The 27599-nt window shown below is 33.9% G+C and overlaps 1 protein-coding gene across 2 annotated transcripts in view; it reads left to right on the top strand.

The window, feature by feature from the left end:
- Positions 1 to 27599, top strand: part of LRBA (LPS-responsive vesicle trafficking, beach and anchor containing) — a 497077-nt gene that overhangs the window by 385810 nt on the left and 83668 nt on the right. For both annotated transcript variants that reach the window (XM_004685322.2, XM_012726881.1), the window contains exon 46: positions 4976 to 5128. In XM_004685322.2, the coding sequence (XP_004685379.1) occupies positions 4976 to 5128 (153 nt within the window). The remainder of the gene's footprint in view (positions 1 to 4975; positions 5129 to 27599) is intronic.

Raw genomic sequence — 27599 nt, 5'->3', positions numbered from 1 at the left:
TCATTTATGCAGTTTGTTTAAAATGACATCTATATATATGCATTTCAGTCTCAGCTTTTTCAAAGCATTGCTTTAAAAAAGGTTTATGGGCTAATAAACACATGAACATTAAAATTTGTCAGGACATGTACATGTTTTCATTATATATTACTTTGTAATTTTTCAACACTTTTGTATTCATTAAGAAACCTTAATTTGGATCATTTACATTCATAAATTCTTTTTTTCCAGTGGTGTAAAGCTAAAATTGTGCTTTCAAATCTATTCTGCCATCTGTATCCCTAAGGAAGCTTTTGTTGAATTAATTATCTTGATAAATGCTTATGTTTGAGTTGTAAAGATTTCCTATTTTAGTAAGAAGAAAATAAAAATTGCCACTTTACCTCTGAAGTAGCCTAATTTTCACTTTTGGTTTTGATTATTTTGTTTCTTTGGGTTAATAGATTAATATTTGTCATGGTTGCCCAGGTATTACTGAAGGAATGGTTTTAGTTCAATGGATAGAATTGGTGACTGTTCATAGGAGAAGCACATCACTGCTCTACAGAGGCCACTCATATCAGTGGAGATCATACCTTAATTAAGAAAGCTAAAGCATATGTGTGGTCACAACCAATCCTTGTCATTTTGCCATGAAAGCCTTGGGATTTGTGATCAAAGCAATGGGCTTATCCCAACTGTGGTATAACCTCTGGTTGAACCTTTCTGATTTTTATTTTAGGAGATGATATACTACTTTTTTGACTATGTTACCTGCCTCTAAGACCCATCTGCCTAATTAAGTGATAGAGATTAAAATATTGTCAGCAAGTTAGACGAAAATGTGAATTGTAAATATCTGTCTTCTGTCAGTGTTGTTTACTTATCATTTTACACAGATCTTTTAAAGAATTGCTGAACATGTGTTTTTTATCCAGAGATGAATGTTCTGTTCTGATGAATATAAAACATACTTCACTTTGTAAATGTACATTAGAAGTATTGGAGAGACATAATCTTTGACTCTCTTACTAAATTTCTCTGTCAAAGGAGATAATTTTGAACTGCAATATTCAGCATTATACCAAGGATTGGTTCTTAGATGCTTTTAGGATTAAAATGAAATCTCATCTCTAAACATAGTTTATCCTTCATTTATTTAGGTCTTCTTAAATTATTCCCTATAATGTTTTGTAGTTTTTTTCCAGTAACATGTCATATATTTACAGTAAATATATTTTAATACACTAAGTTCTTTTTCCTAATAGTTTCTCTGAAGAACTCCCCAACCTTTTTGATATTTTGTCTTCTGAATTCTAGTGTACTATTTATTTCTACAGCCATTTTTTCTCTTATAAATGTAGCCCTTTAGTGCTATTTAGCAAACTATCTGTGATAGTGTGTGGGCAGGAGAATATACTCATGTCTTTATATAGTTTTCCATATTAAAATTTGAATAATTTTTATGATATTGGTATGTTATATAATCAAAGCTTATTTTTGAAGCCTTAATAAATGAAAGGCATTTCTTTAAAATTTTCTTCTTTTAATAAAAATATTACTTGTATTTCTGCTCAGAATGAATTCTCCCTGCCATTTTAGTTCCTAGAAATAATTATCTAATGAATATACTGGTAGCATGTGATCTTGACATATAAATTCATAGGCGACAATTTATTTTGTATGAAGTATATAGTAAGTACCCCAATTTAATTCAAAGCTGCTTCATATTAGGCTAGTGGGAAATTCATAGTCACTAGAGTTGTAGGGCAGGAACCTCTTTTTCCTAAGATTTGAATGAGATCCAGGTTTATATGATCCTTCCAAAATTGTCCCTCACATTTTCATTTTATTTTGTTCTTTAGTCATATCCTTATGGTTTAAGACACAGTCTTTTACTAGTTAATACCAAGCTTGAGCTAATTAGTAATTGCTGATGCCAATACAAAAGCCATACTGCTGAGGGACTAAGTTTCTTAAGTGCATCATATGGGAAGCTTGTTTTCTTTGTAAGGGCTCCATATTAATGGGAAAAATAGGATCTGGAATCCAGTGCACTCAGCTTACCCAAGAGGGTTACTTTGGGCTGTACCCATAAAGGCTGCCGTTTTCTTACTTAAAGAGGGGCATTTTATAGGCAAGTAGTCACCCTCATCTCTAATATGCAGGGTTCCAGCCAAACCTTTTTTTACCCATTTTTCACCCCAGACTTAAAAAAAGCTGACTATAGAGTTTTAGAAAGTTGTTTCCCTAATCTTGGGTATTTTTTTCTCTCTCTTTTCTTTGGTTTGTGTGTCTTTAAAAAGACTAACTTTTGACACTGTGCTTCTGGATACCTTACATAATCTACTCTGATTGCTTAGACTTTCCTAAAAGACAGCGAAAGCAAATGTCTTCAAGAGGCCTCTACTCTGCACTCTGAAAATACTCTGGAAATGCCTGTTAATCTTTTAAAATTGGAGGAGTGTATGGGTGGATGGTAAAAAGGAGCAAAATATAAATTAATAAAATTTCAGTTGAGCCCCTGATTAAACTCAATTTTTAATTAATAAAATTTACATTTTTACTTTTTAACTATTTTGATCATGTCTATCTTTAGAAGTCAATTGCAAATAAAATCATAAAATTTATCATAACTAAACAGAAATTATGAGTTATTACCTTCCTCCCAGCATGATCTGGTAACCTGATCTGGTAACACATAAAAGTTCAAAATTGCTTTTCATCTTTCATTAAAAATGTACCTGTATATTTTTACTCCATTAAATTTTTAGTTCAGTGAGTTTATAATTAGGGTATGCTGTCACTATGAAAGTAAAATAGTTATAAATTCATAATATATTTATATGTTTAAAGGAGGTCAGGAAAAATATGCATATATAGTTCACTGAATTAGAACTTTATCTATCTGTCTGTCTATAGAGAGTTCATTGAATTTAGAACTATTACGAAAGGCTAATGACTATTTGGATATTGAACTAATATATCTTTTGTCGAGGTGTCTAGCAGCTTAAATAAAAATGACAGATGTGGAAGTCAGAGAAAAATACAAAACAATAAAAGAATTTTAGCACTACATATGAAGATTGAAAACTTTATTTTTATGAAAATTGTTATGAAATGTCACTTGTTTCATTTATGCTTCCTAGGAAAGCATGTTATGCTTCTCAAGTAACCATATTTTGTATAATTGTACTATACATTGTATATCTCTGATTTATAATAGAAATCACTGGCCTCCCAAATTTTAAAACTTGGGAGAACCCTGGCATCTAAAATTCAACCATTTTAGCTGCTTTGAATCTAGAATTTATCAGAATTATCAGGCACATGATTAATAGGTAAAAGAAGAACAATATCTCCTAGGTATTGAGAGCCTTGTAGTGGAATAGTGTTTTTTTTTTTTTTTAAAGATTTATTTATTTGTGCATACAGAACTGGGGTACAGGCCAGAAGCTCAGGGGTGGTGAGAGGCTTCACCAGAGACAGAGCGGGGAACAGAATAGGCAGATCGACAAAGTACACTGCTGAGGGGAGCAGCGGGCGGGTCAGGAGAGGTCTGCCACACCATGTGGGCAGGCGGGAATCGAACTCATGCGGAAGCGGTTTTAGATTCTCAGTGCTGTGCTTTAACCCGCTGCACCACAGGGAGGGCCTGATAGTGGTTTTTGAGAGTTTAATACCTTACTCATCTCAAGCCGTAGATGTTAGCACAAGTAAATTGGATATAGCTTTTATATATTTATGTGTGTGTATATATATATACTATAGCATAAAATAACCCATGCATGCTTCTTTCTTTCTTTTGCTAGACTTACTTGCATAATTTTCAGAAATGAGAATTTAAAAAAAATTGATCACTGTGCAATTTAATGTTAAAATTTTAGGAGAATTCTTTTTTGTTTTACATTTGTTTGATTTAAATGTTTTCTGAGTACAAAAAATCAGGTTGTTGTCAGGCATTTGGAAGACTAGCTAATTTCTGCTCTGCTTAGTCAGTTACTGTGATTATAAACAAAGGATGTACTACTCAAAGTCAAACAATATTTCACATGGATGATGGAGGTGATAATAGCTTAATTCTTACTGGATCCTTTTTCTTTGCTCTCTCTAGTTCATACTGACCTTGTCCAAAATCTGATGACCTCCCTATTTTACTCAACTATTTGGAAGCCAGTCCTGCCTTAGCTGGCCCTGAGGGGTATCTGAAAGACCACTGAGTCACTGACCCATATTAAGACTGAATTTCCAGTCTGATCTAAGGAACCTCTGTAATAGTTATACCTGGTGCTTATTGTACACAAAGACTTAACTGGCTGCATTTTTTCAGCTCATTAAATAGCCTATTAAAGTGTATTTTAAGGTTCTTATTAAAACCATAATTAAAAAATTTTTAAAGATCAGATATTTAACAGTAAATTTCTTAGGCAGGCCATTTTCTAGACTAACAATAAGTTTTGATCTTTTATCAGCATTAATTCCTTAAAACTAACCTTGAATGTTTTTGAAATGTGAGCAGAATCTGTTGTTAAACTGTGGCTAAATGTAATGAATATTTTTCTGGTTGATATGGGACCAAGGCAGTGGCATTTTCATGCTTATGCTACAAAAATTTTGTTTTTTCTAGCAAAAATCCAACGTAATTCATTAAAAGTCTAATTTAAACTCTTATTGTTATAGCATGTTAATATCTGTTAATAGCTTTTAGCAAACCTCAAACATTGCTCCAATATTGGTATTGAGCAATTTTTAGGTTATGATAGTAGTCCTAATAGAAAGCATGTAATCACCTAGGAAGGTATTTAACTTAGTTGGATGGGATATATCTAATGCGATACCTGGTGCTTATCATACAAAAACCCAACTGGCTGCATATTAAAAGTGAAAAAATTCCAGTTTATTTTGTTCTTCTCCACAGTTGGAAATGACCAGGCCCTTTTTGACTTATCAGAATTCCACAATTTATAATATGACATTGCCTTTTGTTCTCATACAGGAGTTGATTCCTGAATTTTATTATCTCCCTGAGATGTTTGTCAACTTCAATAATTATAATCTCGGAGTGATGGATGATGGAACAGTAGTATCTGATGTTGAACTTCCTCCTTGGGCCAAAACCTCAGAAGAATTTGTTCGCATAAACAGATTGGTAAGATACTAATCATCCCCTCTGTCATGAGCCTTTTCTCAAGTATCTTTCATTTGTTGGTATAATCATTCTTGGGGACACACTGTGGTTGGTAGGGATAATGGAAAGTGCTTTAATAGTTTATGTATTTCTGCCCAGACTTTATAAAATCCTATTGACTTGAAAAATATGATATCTTTCACTCTGTTAGGTAAAATTTAGTTATTTTCATATGTGCATAATCCAATTATAACTGCAAATTATGAGTAAAACATTAATCTGTGCTTTTTCAAACTTGGATTTCTTGAACCAAAATAATAAGAATAACAATAAGAATAAGACTGTGTTCCAGGTTAGAAGGCCATTTCACTTTTTGGTAATAGAAACAAGATTTTCAAATTATATATCTGTCTTTTGAAAGAACTCTACATGTAATGCTTTAAATAAGAAAATGTAAAACTTATAATCACAGTAATCATTATGCTTAGCAAAGATTTCAGAATCCTTCCTACTGGGTCTTTAATGTCCTCTGCTATATGGTTTCTGTATTAATTTATGTAAATTAATATGCCTTTTTCTTTTGCCTTTAACTTTCATGAATCTTTGAATCAGGAAGCTTTATTCTCAATATTTGAAAATAGTAGCTTTATCATCTCCATGTTAAAGTGAAATTTAAATTTTTTTGTTTTAATTTACAAGGAAAAACCTTTGCATCTTAGTTTTCTAGGTGTTATTTCTTAACTTCCATGCCAGCAATTATAATTTAATCCTAACTTCCACATCCTCATTGCAATCCTATTGCTATCTAAATTTCACATATTAAGCATTGGAAGCATTCACTGGTTATGGACGAATATTGACTTAAAAGTTACACCTATTTTTCCCAATTCTGGATATATCTATCATCTTACTGAATGAACCTTAGATACTTTTTTTCTTGACCTTGATTTACTCACTTGTTATTTGGAAACAAGTATAAAATTGTAATTATGTGTGTAAAAAACCTATGTCTGACTCACAATATGTACTCAGAAAATAGTACCTAATAATTTTACAACACAGTCTCAACGGTACTGTTGCATTTTACTCTAACCATGTGCATTTTTGAAGATTCTCACGTAATTAAAATGAACCAAGACAAACTTTCTGTAAGGCTTTGAGGGAGATTTGTCACTTTTAAATGTAGTAGTTGTCCATGGTTTTGTGATTCTTTTCAGGGAACATGGATGTCAATAGAAACTATAGTCATTCTGCTATTTACTTACCTTTTATAATATACTGAGATAAAATTTACATATTTAACAGACCTCTTTTTAGAAGTAAATAATTCTGTGAGCTTACCAAATTTATACAGTTGTGTAACCATGACCACAATCCCAATTACAATACTTACTGTGACTCCAAGTGGTGTCCTGCACCTGTTTGCAAGCAGTCTCTGCTCCCATTCCTCGTGCCACATAACCGCTGACTCTGTCTCTGTTTTCTTGCTTTTTCTAAAAATTTTATATAAACAGAATCATGAAGCATGTCCTCTTTTTGTGTTTGGGTCCTTTCACTTCTTGTGATGTTTTTGAGATTCATTTGTGTTGTTGCCTCTGCCAGTAGTTTGTATTTATGAGTTTCACGGTATTCCACTGTGTAGACAGAACACATTGTGTTTACCAGTTTGCCAGTTTGGGGACATTAGCATTTTTTCCACGTTGAACCTGTTACAAATACTCGCATATATCCTGGTGTAGACATCTGCTTACACTTCTCTTGGATAGATTCATAGGAGGCTAATTGCTGAATCATATGATAAGAATATATTTAATGTACCGTTTTGCATTCCCACTGACAATAGATGAAGTTCCAGCTTTTCCAAGAGTTGGTGTTGTCGTCACTTTTAGCTGTTCTTGTAGCTATCCCATAGTGCTTTAACTGGCCTTTCCCTTATGACTAATGAATGATACCTGTCATCTTTTCACAGCCTCATTTTCTACTAATACATATTCTTTTGTGGACTCTCTATTTTCAAATCTTTTTCCTTTACTTTCATATTCAGTTGTAAGAGATCTTTATATATACTCCATAATTTTTTTTCAACTTTGCCAATACTTTTCTCCTAGTTTACACTTGTCTTTTCAACTTTTTAAAGATTTTTTAGAATCACCATTTAAAAAGATATTTTTACTATTAAGTGGATATGAAGTTAAAAAGCTATAAATAATAACCCCCATTTTAAGACTATTTTTAAGAAAAATTGGAATTCATTCTGATCATTTTCTTACTGATACTTTTCAAATATGATTGAAAATTTTAAGTCTCAAGGCAATCAGCTTTGTATTAATCATTATCATCCTTATTATTAATAGTACAGAGAAGTTTGTGTGTTTGCTTTTGTAAAAGATTTGTTTATTCATGCAAATAAGAACTGGGGTGTAAGCCAGAGGTGCAAAGGCATGAGAAGATTCCCCAGAGACAGAGTGGGGTCAGAACAAGCAGATCTACTGAAATACTCTGTTGAGGGAGCAGCTGGTGAGACAGGAGAGGTCTGCTGCACCATGTGAGTTAGTTCATGGCAGGGGATCGAACTCATGCTGCAATGGCTGGAGGGAGCTTGATAACTTAACTTGATGAGACTTAACCCCTGCGCTACCAGGGAGGCCCTGGCATATAAAGGATAGAAACATTTCATAACTTTTACTTCTAGTTGTCAACAAAATTTAACAATTAGTAAAATTCAGTTGGAGAAATTGAGAGAAGCCACTCTCCTGGCCTCCATAGCTCATCTGCCATGTCTCAGCCTCACCTCAGAAAACTCAGATCTGTGTGGGAAGAGCTTCCCAGGGACATCATGTAAAAATAGGTGGCAACATAATTTACTTTAAGTCAGATTTCAGTTTTACCTTCCATACTAAATTTAAATGTGGCTAAGAAAACACATATACAAAATAGTATTTTGCAATACTAACTGCATACTTACATAATTTATTCTTGGTTTTATTAAACATTTGTCTCAGTGCTTCTCTTCCTGTGAGTCTTGTAGATGTCTTTATAGTTTAGACTGAAAAAGCTTACAGTCTTAAAAATATTGTAAAAATAACTCACTGTAATTTAAGTTTAAACATAGTTTAGAATTCAATATTTACATCTCTGTTATTTTAATTTCATAATTAAAAAGATACTGAATTTTATTTATGTGTCATTATAAAAATATTTAATATCTCACTCATGTATCCAAAATATTTGCTATGTACCTATGATGAACAAAGTTTTCCTACAGAACAGTCCATACTGATTAATTTTTAATTCTCAGTTAGCTTTCTGTAGGTGATTAAGTTATTAGTTTGGCATTCTATGTATTTGTTAGCATATTATCACATAAGAGTTTTATCACCCTCCTCTTTTTGGTTTACCTTTTCAAGTCCACAGATTTTATGCAATGATTGTAGCTCATGAAATGCATACTACTTTGATCTGTGACCTTTTTGTGGTGCTAATCGGGTTCCTGATATCATTATACCTTACTCATTAATCATATTTCCTGCAGCCCGTCAGGCAGCCAGACAGCACAAGTCCCTGTTTTCAGCCCTCTATTGGCAGGTTTCTGCTTTTTCAGATTATTACAGACGATACTTTAGCTTCTCATAGCCAGAGCCACATCAAGCTGTGTGTTACAATTAAAGTCAGATGGTCCTCAGGTTGAACAGGGATATAGTGTTGCAGCTGTCTTTCTTCCTGGAACAAACTAGTACCAAGAACAGATGATCTATAGGACAGTGAATAATAACAGATTGTACAGTACTCTGTTGGTAGCGGGAGGATCACAGAATTAATGAACTGACACACTCACTTTAAGATACCCAACATGTTTTTTTAAAGTATTTGGCTACCCAAATATTCAAGGGGTTAGGATGTTTTTAGCAGCTTGACTTGATTGATGGATCATTAATGCTACATTTGTTATTTGAGTTTTCTACCTTACCTAAGCATTTTAATCTTCAGAGGTTTCAGTAAGTAATAAGATCTAAATGTAAGGTTGGTAAATTGCCTAACATGTTAGATTTATGTACATAAGATAATACCCTATGTATTTTAAAAGGAAAATCCATCTAAGTCTGATTAGTCTTTTCAGCACATAAATTATATTTCTTTGTTTTGAACATTTGAAATCAGAGTAAAATCAGAGCATTTGTTACTATATCTTAGATATAGTATGTGTTATTCAGTACCACCTGAGTCAGAAAAATCTTTTGCTTTTAAAATATAAATGAGAAACAGCCATTCATACCTTCAAATAATATAAAAATCTATCGGGTCAGATTCCTCATCATTTATCTCTTATGAAATAATGCTGATGGTATGGACCTATATCATATTGCCTCTTAAAAATGCTTAAGTTGAGACAGGCAAAGAAAACCATACACTGAGCAGTAATGATACCTCTACTTATAAAAGTTCGTGAAGTGTGGCATTTTGTTTTAGCTGAAGGATGTATAATTTATTCAGGTTTTAATGAGAGTAAGCAATTCATTTAACAGGTATTCAAATGAATACCTGAAATAATACCCAAATTAACAGTACCTATCTGTGAACCAGCATGCCTCAGGGAACAAGACAGGCAAGGTTGTACTCTTTGAGAGATTACTTTTTAGATCATGAACTAGAAAGGCAAGAGGTGGTGTGAAACTAGTAAAGGAAAGTTACTATTGATGGATTGCCCTCAGGGTCCCATTTCAAATCATGTTTGCTGTTGTTAGTTTTTGTAATTTTTGTCTTCTCAGCTACTTCATAATGGGATGTGAGTGGCTACTTGCTTCACAAGGCAAAGAGAAGTGAAATGAGTTATGTTCTCACTTTTCTTGGCAATTAAAGTGTGGACACATTAAAGTGATGATATCTTTTTGTATTGTGTGAGAAAAATGACAATTTCAGATTTAATTTCTCCATCATTTTTTCCTATCACTAACATTTAAATCTATTCAACTTAAATCTTCATAGATTTTTTTTTAGTTGGTTTTTGTAACATTTTCTTTTATAATTGTCAAGCTATGAATGATACCATGGCTGAGACTAAGTGTATATACAGCACTTTCTGCTGAGAAAGTGCTGTATATACATTTAACAAGGCCTACAGCTTGAGATGACTGAGTTCACAAGGCTACTGCAGTTTGATTATTGTAATGGCATATCATGTTCCAAATTACAGGACTTAGCAGCATGAGAAGGTTGTAAGGAGTTATTGAGATTGTATAGTGTTTGTATTTTGTGACCTTTATTCACATCTTTGTTTCCATTTTCTAGAGAAATGGTATTTAAAAACATGTTTAAGAGAGGTGATCAGGTTAGCTTAACAAAATTTTTGAACTAGAAATGCCAGAAGCAAACATGCTTTTCATACTGTCCCTCTTCTGTTGCTTTTCATTTCCATATTGATGATGATATGGTTAAGTACATAAACACCCATGGTGTCTGCAGTTAATAACACATCTCAACTGCGGACATATTCCTTCCTCCCTCCCCCTTAGGGAACTAGGGTTGATCTATGAAGTTTGAAAAGCTATTTAATACCTGTTTGCTTTTAATACTGATAGTTTACTGTGAAAATTCTAGCTCAAGCTCTCTGACCACCTATGTCTATAAAGCCTCTTTTGTCTCTTTTACTGATAAACCTGCCCTTTAAAAAGAAGATTCTAGGTGAAAAAGATACCTGAGTTGGTTGGGGGGGGGGGCCTGAGGGGACAGACTATAACATATAGGTAGGTTGTTTATTCTCCCCAAATTTGTTTTGTTGGATTATCTGTAAAAGGCAAAGACTTACTTATAGCCAGAACCTGCTCTGAGTACAGCAAGGATTTTTGAAGGACTTGCTTTATTATCTACCAGGAATAATTATAAAGCTGTAATAATTTGGGTAATTTAGGAGAAACAGACTAATATGATCAGAGATCCCATAAACAGACCAGAACATTAAAATAAACTTCTTCTTTTATAGCTGGTATAGAGCTACTCTTTCTCTATTTTATGAAAGACTTCCAAAGGCTGGCTTTATTTTAACTTTAAAGGTTGGGTAGAATTCATCACTGGAGACTTAAAGATATAGACTTTTTGTGGAACAATCATAAATTACTAATTCAATGTCTTTATTTGTTATAAGTTTAGAACAGTCTATCAATATTGTATATCTTTTCCCCCACTAATTCAGGTATCATTTTTATCTATAATTTTCTTCTTTTTAAAGGACAGGTTTATCAGGAAAAAGAGAGGACAAAAAGACACAGGTGGGCAGAGAGCTTGAGCTAGGGCTGAATCAGCTTCAATAATTTATAATTTTCTGGGAATTTGTCCTTTCAGTCCAAGTTTTAACTTATTAGTGTAAAGTTTCTCATAGTAGTATACTTATGATCATTTTACTTTCTCCAAGGTTTGTAATAAAGTACATCTTTCATGCCTGATTTTTGGTAACTTGTATCATCTCATTTTCTTGATAAGCTTTTCTAAAAGTTTGTCTTTTTTTTTTTTTTAAAGATTTGTTTATTTATTCATATAGAACTGGGGTACAGGCTGGAGATGCGAAGGGTGAGATGATTCACCAGGGACAGAGTGGGGAGCAGAACAGGCAGATCCATGAAGTTACACTGCTGAGGGGAGCAGCGGCCGGGTCAGGAGGGGTCTGCCGCGCCATGTGGTCACCTCTGGGGCAGGCAGGGATCAAACTCATGCGGAAGTGGCTTAAGCTTCTCAGTGCTGTGCTTTAACCCACTGCGCCACCAGGGAGGGCCAAAAGTTTATCATTTTTATTGTATTTTTTCAAGAACCAACTTGTATCTTTTTCTGTTGTGCTCTGGTTTCCTTTCATTGGGTTATCACTTCAATATTCAGTATTTCTTTCCTTCTGCTTGCTTTGGATTTTTTGTTTTTTGGTCTTTTACTGAATTTTTAAATTGGGAAAAAATTTTTTGAGTGGTTTCTTTTTTATAACACTGACTTTTGCAGTACAATTTTCTTTTATGTACTAAAAGAAACAGTACGTAGTATAAATTTTTTCCTGTTTTTTAAAAAAGATTTATTTATGCATACAGAACTGGGGTACAGGCCAGACTTGTAGGGGAGGAGAGAGGATTTACCAGAGACAGAGTGGGGAGCTGAACCATCAGATCAACTGTCCTCTTCCACTGTTGCTGCCAACGTGTTCATTTCTCTGTCACTTTCATATTCACATGCTAGCTCTTTGGAAAGAGACAAGAGTAAGCAGCTACTGTTTTAAAGGACATGATTAGGAAGTTTGGTACATTGACTCTGCTCATACCTTATGTCCTAAACACAGTGATTCTTACCTGAATGGGAGTTTGGGAAGTGTAGTAAATATCAAGGTGAGTTCCCTGAAACTGAAAGGGAAGATGAGTCTGTTGTTAAAAGGAAGAAATATAAAGTCGACAGTGGAAAATAATTGGTAATTTATGCTATAACAACAAATAAGGAGATTGGTATTATAAAATATGCCCAGAAAAAATTTCTGGGTTTGACTTGGGAGGTTCTAATGAAACAGTATATTTTTGCCCTGTTATTGTCACCTTACTTTATTAGAACTTTGTCATCCTTCACATTCCTCCCTGATACTGAGAGAATAAAAACATTAGTAGGTAGAAGAAAGGGCCATTCCCTAGTAAAAAGAAAGATGTTAAGAGAATGAGCTTAAGCTCCTAGGAAATAATTATTGTCTGCTTTTTATCTCATTGCATATGAACAAGAAATATTTGTGGAAGGAAGAAAAGGTTAAGTTTCTAGAGTAAGAGCAGCTAAAAACAGGTAAGAAGTCTTTACCCTTAGACAGCACATTAAAGTCATTCCTAAAATGAGATTGGTCTAAAATCTGGCAATTATCACATAATAACAAAAATAGGTCAAAGGGGAGGAAATGTGATGTGGGAAAGACAGAGTGTGGGGAGTAAAGCAGAAGTTTCAGTCAGATTAGTCCACAGTTCTCTCTGATCTATGGAAAAATGGTCCAAGATATGGGAAGCTTCTTCGAGATTAACTATTTTTACTTCTCAGATAAGAGGACTGAAGAACAAGTCTGGGGAAAGCAAGTTCTGCGGCTGAATTTATCAAGAAACTGGATAGGTTAGTTAAGTTCAGGAAAAATGTATTCTCTGGTTTTGTACTTATTTTAGACCTGCAGGAATGTTTTAAACCAGAGGGAAGCCTTGTTACTTTGTGGAATAGTCAAATCATCTCACCATAATGATATAAACTGAATTATCAGAATTGAAGTAGAATCTATATGCCATTTAGTAACACTGAGCTTTGTGTACTTGCAAGTACTTGAAAAGACCAGAAATTTTTCTGAGTAAACACAACTCGCAGTAATTTCATCCACTCTCATCAGTCAGCAAAAAGAAAATCTAAACAAAATTAGAAATCCAGATCCTGGTACTTTCAAAATAGATTGCATGCACTAGGTTTATTGAAACAGTGCTCACATTATGTGCAGTAGAAACTTGGTTACTCCGTTCTTTATCATCCTGCCACTTCAGTAAGCCTGCTGGCACCTGATAGAGAGGTTGCTGGACACCTGGATGGCTTGTCGCTGGGGTTTTGATTCCTTGCTTGACTCAGGTTCTAAGAGAAATCTGAACAGTAGTTTCTTAATTTCCTTCAGAAATAGTCTCAATTTAAACATTCTTACCATTACTGTCTTTATAAATTTAAACAGGAGACTTATGTTTCAAGGGGCTGTTTTGGATCTTTTACAGAAATATAAATTGAGGATTGCATGTAACAATCTTCTTGAATCATGCATGTTAATAGTTCCTGATATTTTTGGGTTCTTCTAACAGTATAATATCAAATGACTAGCCTCTGGAACAGTGTTGTTGACAAAGATTTCTTATAATGATGGAAATCTGCTAAGTTCACATGGTAGCCACTAGACACTGGGGGCTTGAAATATGACTGTTGAGTACTTGTAATGCCACCGATATTACTTTTAGCAACTGAATTTTAAATTTTAACTTAAACTGCTATACAGCTAGCGGCTCCCACATTGAATACGTTCTTTACTGCACATTCATAGTCTACAATGTGGTGTTCACCAACAAACTGTGATGCTTTACTTTCTGTGACTTCACTGACTCCCCCAATAGCATTTTCAAAGTTGTATCATAAGTGTGAGAACTGTTGTATCCAGACCTCATTTAAATTAGGTTTCTGTTTGTTTATTTTTACATTATATTCGTATCTTTGCTTTCCAAATAATGTATACCCAGATGTTTTATATCGTTTAGGGACTGTCTTGAAGTTTTTTCTTTTTTAAGATTTATTTATTTATTCATACAGAACTGGGGTACAGGCTGGAGATGCGGAGGGTGAGAGGATTCACAAGAGACAGAGTGGGGAGCAGGACAGGCAGATCGGCAAAGTACACTGCTGAGGGGAGCAGCAGGCGGGTCAGGAGAGGTCTGCCGCGCCATGTGGATCTCTTCTGGGGCAGGCGAGCATGGAACTCATGTGGAAGTGGCTTAAGCTTCTAGTGCTGTGCTTTAACCCGCTGCGCCACCAAGGAGGGCCCTGAAGTTTTCTTTTTTAAGGACCTTTTCTTCTACTCTGCCCCCTCCTCCCACAACTTAGATTTCTTACTTTCTGTTTTGATTTCTTTAAATAGGTGAACTTTTTGTAGGGCTAGAATCTTACATTTTTCATAGCATCAATCCTGAATTAACTTACTCCTGATAAAGAAAAGAGAATTGACCTATTTGCAGATCTTGAAAACTTACTCAGTTAAATCAATTAAAATTATGGTTTATCAATGTATACAGCCTAGTAATTTGAAAAATGTTTTGTATTTGATAATTATCTTTGAATATGGTACTGAAATATTGAGCAGATACTTATTTGAAATAAGAACTCTGATACTTTATCTTGCACTCTTAAAAGTATAGAAAGATAATTTAACTGCCTGCTGATACTACTCTGAACATTTTTTCAATGGCAGAAGATGAGTAAAGATAACATGAGAGAATGTTATTTCAGGCATCCCTTTAAAGATTTTTCCAATTCTCTCCTTTCCTTGAATATCAATCATCACTAATTTACAGTCGAAAATAACGATACATACCCATTTTTGTTGAACTATACTTTATAGAATGTTTAGAAAACATTAACGAAATACGCACTGTTAAAAGTATTTTAAGCATTTTTATTTCAAATACATTGGAGTGCTATTTGAAGTAATTATGGAGAATCTGCTTTTATTGTAGTTAAAGGAAACAAACTTATCTTAGATTTTTTTCAGCAAGAGTTGTTGAATACCTAGCTCAGTCTTAACAGACTAATTTCATTCTACTCACCCTGAGTTGCTGATTAGTAACCCACTTGAAGCAGGAGGGTAGACGTGTTACATCCAGACATTTGTTACTCTAAATACCTCAAAACAAGGCCTACTCTGCCTTATAGGTCTAAAGCTGCCAACTTGCCTGTGGTTTCTTTATCCCTTCATCCAGCTGCTACTCACTGCTATTGCCACATTTGCCCTCTGGCTCATGGGATAGAATGTTTAGCTTCCCCAGAGGCTACTGTTAATGCTTCCTTTTTACTCTGCTGGCTGGGAATGCACTTGGCATCTTCAGTCTCAAACCTCTCCTCCCTCTTTTTTCTACAGACACCAGGCACTTAAGTAGCACTTTCAGCCTCCACCAGTTATCAGTAGTAGCTTTCAACCCCTCATTTCTGGTCTGGTAACTCAGCACACTGTCCCAAGAGAGCTTGACTAAGCCAATTTTCCTCTTTCCTCTGTCTGTCCATCTTCCTTTTCACTTTTTCTTCTTTATCCATTTCCTTGCCCCCTTTTATTTTTTCTTTCACTCTCTTTTTAATCTTCCTCATCATTTTTCCTTCTGCTTTAATTGTATCTACTAAAGAAGAAATTGTTATTTTTTTTTTTAATATTCTTTAATTTCTTGCACTTGTTAGGCTAGAACGCAGATTCTGTTATCATGAGTTTTACTGAGTGTTTTGTATACAGAGCTGAAGACCTTGTACTTACACTGGTTTGTTCAAGACAGTGTACAATATGTGAAAAGCAAGAGTAAGTCCAGCAAAGTTTTAGAAGGAAACCCACTTCCTATGTTTTGTTCCCTAAAATGATTTGACTATACAGTATGAATTATTTTTCAAGCTTTTTTGGAATATGGTATGAATGTTAAAGTTTGAAGCAATGTTTCACAGACAACTTTTATAAATTGAAAATCTAAAACTTAAGATTGACAAATTAAAAAATAATGGTAATAACATGTTAATTTGGGAATCAAGAACAACAGTGCTCCGGGAGGCATCATTCATTATTCACTGCTTATGTCTACAGGGCAGTTTCATATGTCTGCAAACAAAATATGAAAAACTTACATTGTTAAAAATAGACATAATGAGTCATTTAAAGCCCTTGCTTTCCTATGCTCCTTCCTTTTGTTTTAATGCTTTCCTATGGGAGAATAGTTTAAGTGAAGCGTGTGCTGTTTTGTGAGCCTAACCAAAATATATATATTGTTTTACTTTTCCTTCACAATTGTTTGTTTTAAAGTTACAAATACCTTTTTTCATTGTAATTCCCTCTATGCGTTTTGTTTAGTTTTTAGTGTTTAATGTTTAAAGAAGCATCAACCCAGAAATTACGAGCCTTTTTGTAATCTCAGCAGTCTCAGTCACTTGATTTCTTTGCAGAGAAAAGGGAAAGGAGAGGGGAAAATAAGGAGGGAAAGATCTGCTTATCATCATGTTCCCTAGGAATAGTCTGAATTTAGAGCTCTCTGAAAAGGAGGTTTTATATATTCCTGTTACTCTTGTCTTTTAATTACATGTGAAATTGTACTGTTGTTCCTTAATATTTATACTAAAATACCTTATTATAAAAAAATTGATCACGCTTTTTAACCAGGCCACTGCCCTGGCCTACTGTAATGCCACACAGTCCGTGCACCATCCCTAAGGCAGATGGGTGGGTATTGGCAGTTCTGGCATTTAAGAATTATTTTTTGGTAGTATCTTACTATAATTTAAATCTGCTTTTTAGATTTCTGCCCTCAGGAGCTTAACAGCTGTTGTTGCCACCTTGTGAACCTGGTCCTGTGCTGCCGCACTGGAAATGCATCAGTGATGCATTGGTGTGCATTGGTTCACCCTGTACTTTTCATTTGTGTGCATTGCCCTGGCATACTCACCATATCAGTATGGTTAGAGAACAGTGTTATTTTGTTAGTACCACTTTGCATATTACTGTGTGATTTCTGCATGCAGTATTCCTCAGTAATGTTCATATTATCATAAGAAATGAGAATTTTCAATAAGTTATTAAATATACTTTCTGGATGTCTGTGGAAATAGGTGTCTGTTATCCTGATGAATGTCAGAAATTTGAAAAAAATATTGTATTAGCAGTTCATCATGTTTTTACTTTTATTGCTACTATATTCTCATAAAACCCACATTTTTTATACTAATTTTGACTTTGGAAGGCTTATTAATTTAAATTTAAAAATCTTAAAAATTAATGGCTTAATTTACCATGAAACTTTCTAACAACTGTCTGAATACTTAGAACCTAGCTGTTCAGAGCCATAGTCCTTTTGTTCTCACTTTATAAAAGGGCCTTTTGGCTTCACATTAGTCTGTGTACCTCTCTTCTCAAACAATTTTCTAGCAAGTTTCCACAAGCGGAAAGCAAGGAAACTGTGAGGCTGCTCTCACTTTAGCACCCTGAAACTTGATTGAAATTAGTTGCCATCACTTGATTTAATTGTAAATGATGCGTTTATACATTATGTACTTGTTTTTTATTTTTCTAATAATAAATTGTTATTTTTGGGACTTCCATGGAGAAGGAATTATCTTAGAAGATGACAAAATGAATCATAGGTATCCAAATGATGCCATTAAATCCTACTGCATAAGAAGAGAATTTACATTGATAGCTATCAGATGAACAAAAGACTAAAACCTTTTCAGTCACATTATTTGCAGTTATAAAGATGCGGTTTTGTGGTGGATTTCCCTTTTTTGCCCCTATGTTCACTAGTAATGTTTAAAATAGTTGAAAAAAATAGGCATTTTATATCTGATCGCTGTATGATAGCTACATATCCTCTCCCTGTCTTTACCCTTTTTTTTTGTAGTCTCCCCTTGGCCTAGGATGGAAAGAACCTACAAAATAAGGCTTGTTATTACAATTGTTTTTAAAAATTATTATTTATTCAACTGCAAAACCTTATAATAACTATACAAAAAAAAAAAAACAAGGAAGACTCAGGCAGATTTGAAACTGGGAAAAATATTTCTTTGAAAACTATCAGATTTACATTCAGATATATCAAATAACTGAGTCTTGAAAGAACAAGAACATGTATAAATCCACACATTATGACTTTAGAGTTATCTATGCTAGAACTAATTTTTTCTAAAATACTTTTATAAGAAGTAAAATTTATAGTGAGTCACAAATTGAACATTGGTTTTTTTATACTATACCAAAAGTATCAGAAAAATGAGATGTATTGGACTTTGCTTTATGCAAGTTTAAAACTTTTGTATTTCAGACAACACAAACAGGAAAGTGTAAAGATAGTCCACAGAACAGTGGACTATTTGCAAAGCATTTTCAAAGTCTTATAAGGGTCCGCTATTTAAATTATACAATGGACTCTTATACCTGAGTAACAAAAAATAACCAAATTAAAAACAACTTACAAAGCAACTGAATAGTTAGACTCCAAAGATACACAAATGGCCAAAAAAGTGCATAAAGAGATATTAGTATCCGTAGTCACAGAGAAATGCAAAGCTACTTTACATGAGGTGCCATTTTATATCCACTAGCACAGTTAAAATTAGATAGAGCAGCAGTAATAATTGTTGCTTAATATAAAGAAAAATAGGAACCCTCTTATACATTGCTGGTGGGAATGTAAAATGGTTTCCATGACTTTGGTAAAGTTTGGCAGTTCCTCAGATATTTAAAAATAGCAATTCCTGTCTTAGGTATGTGCCCAAATAATGGAAATAACCCAGATGTCTATGCTGATGAACAGCTTAATGAAAATGTGGTATATCCATACAATGACTATTATTAAGTCACAAAAAGCAGTAAAATATATTTGCTACTTGGATGAAGCATGAAAACCTTATGCTCACGTGAAACATATAATGTCATCAAACTGTTGTACTTTAAAAAAACAAAAACAAAAATCTTTTAAAAACCAATATTCTAAGTATGACTACACACAAAAAGGCCACATATTATTTGAATATCCAGAACAGGAAAATTCAAAGAAATGCAGTTTTCAGTGGGTGCCATGGACCGGAAGTAGAGACAGGGTGAGTGAGCACTGAATGGTAGTATGTCTTTTTGGTGTAAATTGATCTGAAATTACTAATGGTAGTTGCGTATCTTTTGAAAAACATACCAAAAATCCACTGTAGGAGTGTGAATTTCAAATTTAAAAAGAAGTCATACCAGTTGTTTTCATTTCAAAATTGTATGAAGGGATTCAAAGTTGTCCCAAAATGTAAACATTTTACCATATCCATGAAACATAAATCCTAGGGATACCATGAAAAGGTTAAGACCACTCAATTTAACTGTTATTTTCCTAAAAAGTAGTACTTTAAAAAATTAAGGAACACGAACATTTAGAAAATAGTGACAATAGATTCCTTTCATATTGCTAATGGGCATACTATATATAAAAAGCAAATTTTAGTCAGTTCTCAAACTCTGAGTATTTAAGAGTTTAATTAAAAGGCAAATACCATGATTTCATATCATACTTATTAAAATTGATTCTGGTTGTTTGGGGAATAGGCCTTGGAATAATTTTCTAACAAATTCCCCAGAAGATCCTGAGGCAGATGTGTATTTCACTCTCCTAAACCCAGTTTCTAACCAGGAGTGGGGTCAAGGGATGCTGAGGCTTCCCTACACCAACAAGCAATTATTGTACTCTCCAGGGTTCTAAGAATTCAACTCAGCTCTGACACTGTCTACTCAGATTTTATAGGTTAAAGATTCAGCCTCCCAAGACTGACCTTCTGATCAAACACCCTGGCAATCCCCTGCTCTGACCAACCAGCTAAAGATTAGAGGTCTCCAGCTCCTGAGACTTCAGGTGCCTCTTGCCAGTCCCAGATTATTTTCTGTGCTTCTGACCTAGTGACTATCCATTGTAGATTCCCAGGACAGCCTCCTCAGGTTTGATCAGTTGCTAGAGCAGCACGCAGAACTCAGGGAACCCATTTACCCACTAGAGCATTGATTCATTACAAGGGATACTAAAGGAAATGTTTATAGCTAGCTGGAAAAAGTGCATAGAGGAAATATGGAGAAACAGCACAGAGCTTCCTCACCTTCTTCAGACATGCCATTCTTCCTCAGATCTTAATGTTTTCATCACTCATAAGCTGTTGAAAGCCTCTTGAGCCTGTATGGAGGCCTCAGAGTATAGGTGTGGGTGATTAAATCACTGACCACTGGAAATGGAGCTCTACTCGACCCCTCTCCCCTCACAGGAAATCACTCAGTGGGACTAGAAGTTCCATTTCTAGTCTCACTAGTTTCCTGACAACCAGCCCCTCCCTAGATTGTTTTCCCAAAGTCACCTTCATTAATTTAACAAGAAATACCTTGAACACTTTCTACACTTAAATCCCAAGGGGAACTGTGAGCCAGGAAATGTGGGTGAGGACCACATATGTATGGGAAATAATATATTTGGTCATCTGAATGACTATATATATATTTTTTCCCTATAAATCACCATATCATACTTTCCATTTCAGATCTCTTGTCATGCGTGAATATTTTAATTTTATATTTATTTCAAGAGGAAAACAATGAATAAGGAAAATTCTAGGTGAGGATTAGCTCACAGGTACTTTGTAAATATTAGAGTTGAAGGAGCCTTGTGATTCTCATGCTGGCATATAACACTGAAGAGTGAAGTTGTTATGATTCTTACTTACATGTTGTTTTCCTGTAAGAATTTCCAGGCTTTTTATTTAACTTCATGGATGCTATGTCGGCAACATTAGCCAAGAATTCCAGCGTATTTGGGGGGGAGGGGGGAGTTAATAATAGTGCAGGTGAAGATGTTATTCTCCAAGAAAATACACTCATCTTCAGGACATATGCTATGACTTATGTTTTGAGTAATGGTGAAAGTTTTGGGAGGTGGGGTGGGGAGGTGTTTATTTTTCTGCTTATGTTTATTTGAACCATCTCCAACATACTTCCTTTTTTAACTGATAGAGTGGGGTATGAGTTTCTTTGCTAAGATCAGAGACTTGTCTGTGACCATGAGATGTGCCTTTCTCAGTGTGGAACTAACTAGGATTCTAGCACTGTTATGTTATATTCATTTTAACGAACAGCCTTAACTTTATATTTAAATTTTTAGTTTCTGATTTTTCTCGTTATGAATTTTCGGTAAATAGGTAAATAATATACAATATTTACTTTTTATGTAGTAAATATAAAGTCTATGTAATAAAATTTTAATAGTATATAATAATATGAATAATTCATATTCAGTCATTATTTTGCTGAATTTTATTATTCTAAAACCAACATTATTTTAATCCCCAAATGATCATTAAGGTATTGATCATAGTTGTAAAATAATTTGTGTTCCTGCTTTCATCATATAGCAGTGTACTTCTCTGTATACTACTATGACATATGGAGTAGACATCACAGTATTTTCCTACATTACATATATGTGTTGCACTTACCTTTTGATTGTGACTGCAAGTTCTGTTTACCAGACATTTTTGACGCTTTCTCCCTGTCTGTAAGGCAATCTTAACAGCTTCCTCAAAATCAGTCTCTGTGTCGCGGATAGTTGTACATAAGTTGCCTTGTCTGCTCTTGATATTTCCCAGCATTCCACATCTTGAAGTTATTTTTAGTATCTGGACTTCCTTTTTAGAAAATTGATCTGGGGAGTTTATATCAATTTACATTCTTAGACAATTAAGATCTTTGAAATTACAGCACTTTAAAAAATAATAAAAGCCATTAATAAAAGTATGTTTTATTTTCATCTGGAAATACGATGATTTACCTACACAGACAAAGAAAGGTTGTGAATGACTATGACCAATTTATGAAAAGCAGCTGTTATTATTGTATAATATTTTAGGGATTGCTGTCTAGTCAAGCACAGAACAGTAAATGAGGAAAAAAAATTCAGATTTCCGGTCTTTGTGGCAGTTACCAGTGTTCTTTGAATTAAACAATGAAACAGGTAGCCTATTATCAAGTATGTACAAGAAGTGAGGCATCCTGTTACTAGTGAAATGTCTTGTTCCTGAGAATGATTGACATGATTTTGAACACTATCTAGACTGATGGCAGGATATTGAACATTTAGGAAAATAATCAACTTAAAATTTTTAAATCAGGTTATCGTCAATTGATCAAAATACAGATTGTATCTGGTATGCACATGGGGTCTGACAATGATAAGGCAATTTTAAATTGGTATAGGGCAAAAATTTTAGACAGATATCACAGATTCTGAGCACCTAGTTTGTAATTATGATTAGTTATCTGTTTGCAATATGTTGTATTATAAAACCTGACCTATGCTCTCCCAAATGGGCATGAGTATAGTGGAAAATTAGAAGTCCTATGGAAAACTGAAGTACTGTTTGTTTAGGAAGAAAAATGACCACTTTCCTCCACTTATAGAGTTAAGACAATGTTTTTTTCCTATAGATTTTTAAATCAACTGCTATTTTGTATCAGCTGCTGCAAAGTGTAAGGATTCTTCGTAGACTTGTTTTCTGTTTCTGCATAGTTCTGTATATTACCCTAGATAGCTATGGACTTGAGTTTCTATGTGTAAAGCATTGCATGGATTAATATAGTTTTTCTTTTGTTTACATATTGGTGAACTATATTCAAAGCATTAGTAATGTTTCCACTAAAAAAAAATCTGTAATGAAAAAAAAAAATCTGTAATGACATTCACTAGCAGTTTTTACCAATAAAAAAATTATAGTTCCACAGTTTATTGCTACTTAATTATTAATAATAATTTAGGTATGAAATTTAGAAATCATAACCAAAGAATGTGTAAAAATAAATTTGTGTAGTATTTAGTATTTTACAGATTAACTTTGACTTACTAGTCACTTGAGTCTCATAATATCTTTTTAAGATAGTGAAATAGTAAAGATATTCCAGATTTTCTGAAAACTCAGAACAATTGATAGATATGGTCACACAATTTATAAGTAACAAAAAAATTAAAGAATCACATTTCAACAACCAAGTCCATTATTCTTTCTTTCTAATTACATGTTATAGCACTTCGTAGTTTAAAAAACAGCTTTTAACACATCTTGCTTGAACTATGTAGTAATCCATTATTGTAGACAGAATAATTATTAGTTAGTCATTTCATATAATAAATCTGATGGGCTCATTAGATATGGTAAAGAAAGTAGAAAGTGTATTCTAATTTGTCAGCAAAGGGATGTTATTTTTTTCCAACCTGGAATTGACATGTTGTTCATTATATCATGTTTGTTAGGTCCTTAGCTGACAGAGAATGTGGACTTTATATACAAATGATTTCTTAATACACACACAATTTAAAACATGTATTCAATACATCTTGTTTGTAAGCTACCAGAAAATAAAACAGAATAGTTAGATCTTTACTAAATAATGTTATATCCTTTTCTATTTTGAATTAATGTATATTTCTCCTTTAAGACCCTTATATACCACAATTCTTCAATATTTCCAGATACCAGATTCCTGGATCATTTTAAAATCATTCTTTTTCTAATGCATTTCACATGTAACTGTGTACATGGAGCTATGCCTAAAAACCTAGAACTTTTACATTCTGTTAATTTAAAAATTTTCTTTCTTTGTTCTTTGACTGTGGAACAGATGTCAGAAAGAAACAGTAATCCCTTTTAAGTCAGTAGAAAAGGTAAGAAGTAAAACATCTTGCTGTGTTTGGGTTTATTTTGGGGGGATGTTTTTCCCAGGAACTAACTGTATGTGTCAGTTATAAATATAACTATATTTAGCTACATTTAACTATAAGTAATCACAGTTTTACTAAAGGCAACTACAACTGCCTTTATAAACATGTGGCAAGAAAAGCATTCTGATTATAAGTTACTCACAATGAAAAGCTGACATCTTTTTTCTCACATCAGGAAAAGGACAAAGATGGTCATTCTAGTCATGTCTGTCAACGTATTACTGGAGATCCTAGTCAAAGCAGACAGGCAGGAAAAAGAAATAAAAGATTTTATAAATCAGAAAAGAAGTAAAAATGTCATTTTGCAGATGATTTGTTACTATATAGGAACCCTAAATACTCACTAAAAGAAACTTTTAGTACTAATAATTGAATTCAGTAGATTTGCAGGATATAAAATCACCAAAAGAATGAACCTCAGTTGCTTTTCATGTACTAATAAGAAACTATTTGAAAAAATAATTAGAAAAACAATCCTATTTAGTAATCATCAAAAATAATGAAATACTTATGAATAGGGCCTCCCTAGGGGTTAAATCTCAGTGCTCTCTTCACTAAGGCTGGAGTTCAGTCCCAGCCAGGGAGCTAACCCACATATGGCTCAGCAGACCTCTTTTTTCTCATCTGCTGCTGCCCTTAGCAGTGTATTTCAGTAAAATCCTCTGTTCCTCACTCTTGTCTCTAATGAACTGCTTCTGTCTCTGGTGAATAATTGGCCTGTACCTCAGTTACTCCATGCAAACACACACACACACACACACACACAAGTAAAATACTTTGGTAAAACTTAACTAAAGAGGGGATTTATTTACTGAAAACTAGAAAACACTGATGACAGCAATTAAGTTTGAACAATCAGGAAGACATTGTGTGTTCATGGGTTGGAAGACTATCGTTAAGACATCCATAGCAACCATGGAATTCTACAGAGTCAATGCAATCACTATCAGAAATCCCAATGGCTTTGTTGTTGTTGTTGTTTTACAAAAATAGAAAACATTCCTAAATTCAGGTGGAAACAACAGACCCTGAATAGCTAAAACAGTTTGATAAAAAGGAACAAATCTGCAGCCACCACACCTGTTTGCAATGCTACAGCAATGAAAGCATTATGGGCTGGCATAAAAACATACACTAACCAATGGAATAGAATAGAGAACCCAGAATTAAACCCCTGCACAAATTGTCAGTCTTCAGTAAACATACTAAGAGCATACAATAGGGATAGTCTCTTCAATAAATGGTGTTGAAAAAAAACTGGATATCCACTTGCAAGAGAATAAAATTAGACCCTTATACCATAATACAAGTTAAAAAATGATTAAAGATTTTCAAGACCTGAAACTGTAAAACTTATAGAAGAACACATGTGAAATGCTTCAAGACATTGGTCTGATCAATGATTTCATGGACATGAGAACAAATGCACAAAGCAAAAAGAGAAATGGACAGGTGGGGTCTATACTACGTTGTTGCATAGCCAGTTACTAAAATGAAATGGGGCGGGAGAAGATATTTCCAGACTATATATAAGTAAAGTTATAATTTCCAAGAATATATAGCTACAACTTAATCGCAAAACAAATAAAGACCCTATTAAAAAATAAGTGAAAAATCTGGACATTTCTGCAGAGACTACTTCAGACTAAAATTACAAGCAGGTATATGAAAAGATGTTCAGTGTACATATTCATCAGGGAAATGCAAATCAAACTGCAGTGAGATACCATCTCATTCCTGTTGGGATGGGTGTTAGTAATAAAACAAAAGACAACAAGGTTGTGGAGAAATTGGTGGAAGGAATATAAAATGGCTCTAGAAGTAGTGTTGTCTAGTATAAATCAAATTGAAGAGTATAGAAATAAAACTGTCTGTCTCAAACACTAAATCCTACTTCCTTTCTGGTATTGAACATGTCAGATCCTTTCTGACTTCTTTAATTTTGTATTTGTTAAATTAAAAGTGCTTACAGCCAAGTGTACATAGGTAAGCAGGGAATGTGGTGAATTAGAAGAGCACTGCCGTTTGTTGAACACCGCTGAGCCCATCAGCTTAGGCATCCGTTCATATATTATCCCATTTAATTCTCACTGTTGATATCACCCCCCCTTTGAGCAGTGGAGGCTTAGTGAAAATATTTAGTTTACCCGTTGTTAGAGTTGACCCTGGCAGGAGATTTTTTGAGTTTTTAAAGAGACACAGGGGTGATGGTCGACTGGGTTTCTGGTTCCGTTGAAGAAGTTATTCTCTTTCATATTAGAAGTCTTCAGAGAAAGTCTCAGATGCCAGTGATAAAGGAAGGTGAAAAGCACCAGGGAGCAAGTAGAAGCCATGTTTCCTAGTTATTAGGCTCATCTGCTGGTCTTTGGGTTCTTGATGGTTCAAGTTCTATACCTAACCAGCTTCATTTAGTAGGAAAAAAAAAATTCAAGGTTTAATTCACTTAAGTGACATTTTTATGAGTCTAAAACAGAGTTTAGAAAACTGTGGCCCATGGGTCACATCCTGCCTGCTGCAGGTTTTATATATATAAATCGTGGAATTGTTTTTTATTATTATAATAATGCCAATCATGGAATTGTTTATTATTATTATTATTTTAATTTCAACTGTGATAGCATTAGGATTAAGGGATCACTACCTTGTGGGACCAGCTTGCCCACCACCATAGTCCATTATGCTCCCTTCCCTCTTTGTGCCTAACCCTACCCCACACTCTCCCCACCTTCCCGGAAATGCTTCATTTCTACAGTCAATTTTCAAGGAATAGCTTCTAAGTTTGTTTCCCCCTGGTTCTTAGTTTCATTTCTCTACTTTCCACTTATTTCTACTTTCCACACCACCTGGTGTGTATCTTTATCTTCCTTACTTATTTCACTTAGCATTATCTCTTTCAGCTCCATGTTGCTGCCCCAGGTCTTGTAAATAAAATTTTATTAAAACAGTCACCATGTATATTTGTTCATGTTGTCTGTGATTGCCTTTGGGTTACCATTACAGAGTCAACTAGTCATTTTAGTGACGATTGGCAAAGCCTAAAATACAAACAGAGTAAAGCCAACTCTTACAACAATAATAATCAAGAATCATACAAATTACAATGGTTTATTTCTAATTAATCTTGAACAATTACCCAAAGATGGACAACCCTCAATTCCTTTCACTGTTCTAAGTACCTGCTTTTCAAATTACATAATCATTCATCTAAATGAGATCATTGTTCTCTTAGGAAATATACACAATATTCTTTTTCATGTACCTTTTTATTCTATCATCAAACTTGGAGAATATACCACTCACTTTTTGAATCATATATATTCTATATTTAAAAAACTTATGTCAAAACTATTTGTTTTTCAAGTGACCATACCTGAGTAAGTAAGAACCACCACATGCAAGCAGCATCTCTGTTTCCATATACAAAAAAAATTAGCAGCATATGACTGTGCAAGGAAAGT

This window comes from Condylura cristata, unplaced genomic scaffold (genome assembly GCF_000260355.1).
Source record: "Condylura cristata isolate star-nosed mole 26May11 unplaced genomic scaffold, ConCri1.0 scaffold00018, whole genome shotgun sequence".
Taxonomy (NCBI): domain Eukaryota; kingdom Metazoa; phylum Chordata; class Mammalia; order Eulipotyphla; family Talpidae; genus Condylura; species Condylura cristata.
The sequence above is the reverse complement of the archived record's forward strand: the minus strand, read 5'-3'. Positions and strand labels throughout refer to the sequence as shown.